The 4796-nt window shown below is 71.9% G+C and overlaps 1 protein-coding gene across 1 annotated transcript in view; it reads left to right on the top strand.

Moving 5' to 3' along the window:
* Positions 1-2127: 2127 nt before the first annotated feature.
* The window catches only part of AURANDRAFT_72488 (hypothetical protein), a gene marked incomplete at both ends in the record, with an annotated part of 7179 nt that continues 4510 nt past the window's right edge, over positions 2128-4796 (top strand). Inside the window, 3 exons of the mRNA XM_009042445.1 lie at positions 2128-2559; positions 2955-3848; positions 3902-4729. Of these exons, the coding sequence (XP_009040693.1) occupies positions 2128-2559; positions 2955-3848; positions 3902-4729 (2154 nt within the window). The remainder of the gene's footprint in view (positions 2560-2954; positions 3849-3901; positions 4730-4796) is intronic.

A 4796-nucleotide genomic window follows, 5' to 3' on the forward strand; every position in this document is an offset into this window, starting at 1 on the left:
GGGTCTAGACCGCCGGTACAGCTAGGTCGCTTCCAGGCTCGTCGCAGCGCCCATCCTTTGTGGCAAGAACAAGTTGAACATCACCAAAAACGTTGCACCCCCGACCAAGCGCTAACTCGAGGTGAGGCCGCCGCCCGGCGCGTCGGAGGCAGCCCTCCGGGCGCGCGCCGGTCACCATGAGCCATGCCGTGGCGACGAACACGATGATGCGGCTGCCCGCGAGCGAGCTCATGACCATGCGCGAGGAGTTCGAGGCCGAGGAGGACGGGCTGACGCTGGACCAGTTCGTGCGCGTCATGCTGCGGCGCGCGCGGCACACGAGCAAGCGCAAGTACGAGAAGCTCGCGCGCGCGAAGCGCATGGCGCGGCGCCACGCGCCCGCCGACGAGGAGCCGGCGCCGACCTTCGAGAGCGACGACAGCGACGTCGACGAGAGCGACGAGGTCTACGACGCGAGAGGGGCCATCCGGCCCATGGTGGGCCTCGACGGCCGGGCGAACCTGGGCGCCGTCGACGACCTCTGCGAGCTCTTCGACCAGATCGATGTGAACGGCGACCAGCACCTCGAGTGGGAGGAGTTCACGTCGTTCGTCATCGAGCACGGGATGGAGAAGTCGGACGACGACCGCGGCGGGCTCCACGACCGCTACCTGGAGCGCAAGGTGACCTGCGAGCCCGTGGGCTGGCGGCCCCACGGCGGCGGCGGGCCGGGGCCCTTCAAGCTCTTCCGCTGGATCCCGGAGCTGCGGCTCCTCTGCATCTGCGCGGCGGGCTGCTGGGCGCTCTTCTCGCCGTTCCCGCGCGCGGCGGCCGCGCGCGACCACGTCCGCGCGGTCTTCCAGTGCTCCCTGGCGCCGGCGGAGGAGACGTCGGCGACGGCGGAGGAGGTCGACGGGTCCCAGCTCCTGGCCCAGTCCCAGGCGCTCCTCGAGGGCGGCGGCGACGACGACGGCGACGACGCGCGCGAGCAGCCGTCCGCGTCCACGAACCCGGACGCGGCGCCGCGGTCCACGGTCAAGGACGCCGTCATCGAGTGCCTCGACGTGGTCTTCGCGCCCAAGGATGAGCTCATCATCGCGCTGTGCAGCGACCTGACGCTGCGGTTCTACCACATGTCGAGCCGCCAGTCCGTCCACGAGGAGACGGTCAACGCCAAGGGCGCGACGCGCCTCGCGCTGCCCCACACGCGCGCGGCCTGGTGGGCCGGGGCCTTGCTGGAGGGCCGCCACGTCGGCGCGCGCCTGCTCTTCCTCGCGGGGCCCCGGGCGACGGTGACGGCGCTCGCGGTGCGGCCGTTCGACCCGCGGCCGCGGCCCGGCGCGGACCGCGACAAGGGCGAGCCCCCGGGCGTCACGCAGCTCGAGGGGCTGCACGGCCACTCCGACGTCGTCAGCGACGTCGTCGTGCTGGAGCAGCCGCGGACCATCGTCGGGCCGCCCGCGTCCGGCGGCGCGTTCGGCGCGGACGACGGCGACGTGCTGCCGCGCGAGGTCGGCCTCCTCGCGACGGCGTCCATGGACCGGACCATCAAGCTCTGGGAGCTGCCCGCCATGGTCTGCGTGTCGACGCTCGAGGGCCACAGCGCGGGCGTGCGGTCGCTGTCCTACGACCGCGCGCAGCACGTGCTCCTGAGCGCGGGCTTCGAGTTCGGCGTGCGGGCCTGGGGCGTGTCGGGCCACCAGGCCTTCCCCCTCTTCGCCCTCGAGGGCGGCCACGCGACGTCCGTGCGCTCCGTCTGCGCGGCGCCGGGCGGGTCGCGGTCCGCGGTGTCGCTCGACGACGACGGCGTCTTCGCCTGTGCCGAATTCAACCACTGGTTTGGGGGGTCCCCACCAAACTTCAGAACTCTCTATCTCGATCAAACCGAAGTCGATTCGGCCGACTTTTGGACGAATGGATTGCTCTCATCGATTTCTCGAAGCACAGCAGAAAACCTTGCGTCGAAACGGTCGCATACGCTCACATTGAAGTCGGGTTGAAGATTTGATTTCCACACAGGTCCTGGCGTGGTGGGACACGTCGCGCGACTCCGCGTCGTCGGCGTCGGACCGCCTGACGCACGCCGTCACCTTAAGCGGCGACGACTGCGCCGTCGTCGTGCCCGTGGGCTTCGGCGTCGACGTCGAGATGGCCCAGCACAAGCAGCGGGAGGCCGCGCGCGCGCGGTCGCTGGAGCTCGACAAGCTCGCGCAGCGGCGCCAGTCGCTGTTGGACGCCAAGGGCGGCGGCTCGCCGCTGCGCCCGCCGACGTCGGGCCCGCGCTTCGAGTCGGAGTCGCTGGAGACGGAGCGCGAGGCGCTGGACGCGGCGACGGCGTCCGCGGCGATCGCCTACTCGACGAACGCGATTTCGCTGGCCTGCGGCGGGAAGCGGGGCGTCTTGCGGCTCTTGGACGCGAACGACCACCGCGACGCCGAGGCGCCGCCGACGCTCGTCGCCTATTCGCCGCTGACGCACGAGATCGTGACGGCGCACGGCGGCGCGATCAAGTGCTGGGACGTGCAGATGGGCCTCCTGAAGAAGGAGCACAGTCTGGGCGACGGGCCGCGCGCCGCGGACGTGAGCGGCCTGAGCTTCGACGCGCGCGGGCGGCGCCTGCTCGTCGCGGACCGCGCGGGCGCCGTCGGCATCCGCCGCGTCCGCGACGCCGCGCCGCTCATGTCGCTCGGCCGGCACCGCGCGGAGGTCGCGGGCCTCGTCTACGCGCCCCAGGACCGGGTCGTCGTGACCGTGGGCTGGGACCGGTGCCTCCACGTCTACGACGGGGCAGCAAAAGAGAGCGAAATTCCCAACTTCAAAGGCTCCTTTCTCGGCCGTTTTCCACTCGTTTCGGCTGATTTTTGGACGAGCGATCATCTCTCGGAGCGGTCTCGACGCGTGGGCGCTTTTTCCGGAACGAGCGCGCGCGGAACACTCACGTTGAAGCGACGTTGAATCACCCTTGTGCTGCCCAGGTCTACGACGAACGCGAGGAGAACCCGGACGACGCGCTGCTCCGGGCCGTCGCGAACGCGCACGCGGCGGACATCACGGGCGTCGCGCTCTCGCGCGACACGGGCCTCATCGCGACGTGCGACGCGACGGGCGGCATGAAGCTCTGGGACTTTTTGGACCTGGGCCTCGTCGCGGAGGTGCGGGACGGCGCGGGGAAGCTGCTGCCCCAGGCGACGGCCATGGCGTTCCTCGAGCCCTACCCGCTCCTGGTGGTCTGCGACGGCGCGTCGGGCGTCCACGTCGTGCCCACGCTAAAAAACACGGCGCCCAAGGACGCGAAGACGCAGGAGCGGCGCGTCGCGCTGCGCTTCGAGAACGGCAAGTCGGCATTCGTCGACGGCGGCTTCCGGAAGGGCGCGGCGGCTAGATGCGTCGCGACGGCCGTGGACCTCGAGGGCGGCAAGGAGATCGCCGGCGGCGTCAAGCGGGGGCGGGTGCTCGTCTACACGGGCGACTCGCGGGGCGACGTGCAGATCTTCGACATCAAGCCGCGGCTGCGGGCCATGGGCGTCGCCGTCGTGCCCGGCGGCGACGTCCGCTGGCGCAAGCCCGGCTACAACTGCCGGCGGAAGCTGCGGCGGGACCACGCCCTGTCGTCCTTCGGCGACGAGGGCGACGCGGCGCCGCGGGCGCCGCCGAAGCGCCGCGACAGCGTGCTCGCGCCCACGGACCCGACGGAGCCGCCCGAGGAGAGCGCCGCCGAGGCCGCGAAGCGGCGGTCCAAGCCCGCGTTCTCCGAGCTCACGGAGCGGCGCTGGACGGCCCACGGCGGCGCCGTGACGTGCCTCCTGCTCGTCGAGGACCCGCCGCGCCTGCTGACGGCGTCGGCCGACGGCTCCGTGAAGTGTTGGACGGTGCGGGCGAGCCGCTCGGCGCGCTCACGTTCGGCCGCGACGAGGACGCCAAGGCCCTGCGCGTGCTCGCGGCGCCGGGCAAGCTCACGATCGGCGAGCGCATGGCCCAGACGTCGACGGGCGCCAACGCGGCGAAGATCTGGCGCTTCCTCGGGCCCAAGGACATCAAGCGCCAGCGCACGCGCGCGCGCGACCGCGCGCGCGACGTGCTGCGCGTCGTCTTCGACGAGAAGCGCGAGGAGGACCGCGCCCTCGCCGCCGAGGAGGAGCTCGCGCGGGCCAAGGAGGAGACCGCGCGCAAGGTCCGCGAGCGGACCGCGTCGTCGGCCGACGACGACGCGCCGCGCGACGACGGCGGCGACGAGGGCGACGACGGCGCCAAGGAGGAGCGGGGCCGCGTCTTCGGCCAGCTCGCCGGCGAGGAGACCTGGGCCGTGTCCGAGTTCGACAAGATCAAGGAGCAGGCGCGCGCGACGCGCGAGGCCGAGCGCAAGAAGGCCGAGGCCGCCAAGGGCGTCAAGAAGAGGAAAAAGAAGAAGAAGGCGCCGCCGCCGCCGAAGCGCGACGAGTCGAGCGTCGGCGGCGGCTCCCTGGAGACGCGCGAGGACGACGACGCGGAGCCCATCGTCCTCGACGACGACTCCGTCCTCGAGGCGAACGAGGCGAAGCGGAAGCAGGAGGAGCTCGTGCGGCGGGAGATCCGGAAGAATGAGCTCCAGCAGGACCCCGACGACCCGGACAACTGGGGCATCGGGTCGCGGAACCGGGAGCAGGCCATGTACGGCCACCTCTACAAGGAGCTAAAGGGCCGGAAGCGCGTCGAGACGCGGAACCGCGCGGCCGTCAAGCCGCCGGGCACGGCGGCCCACGAGCGCGCCCTCGTGCGNCAGCTCATCGAGCCCAGCGACTTTCTGAAGAAGCAGTTCGGGCCGGGGGGCAAGTACGGCG

This window comes from Aureococcus anophagefferens (genome assembly GCF_000186865.1).
Source record: "Aureococcus anophagefferens unplaced genomic scaffold AURANscaffold_31, whole genome shotgun sequence".
Lineage (NCBI taxonomy): Eukaryota > Pelagophyceae > Pelagomonadales > Pelagomonadaceae > Aureococcus > Aureococcus anophagefferens.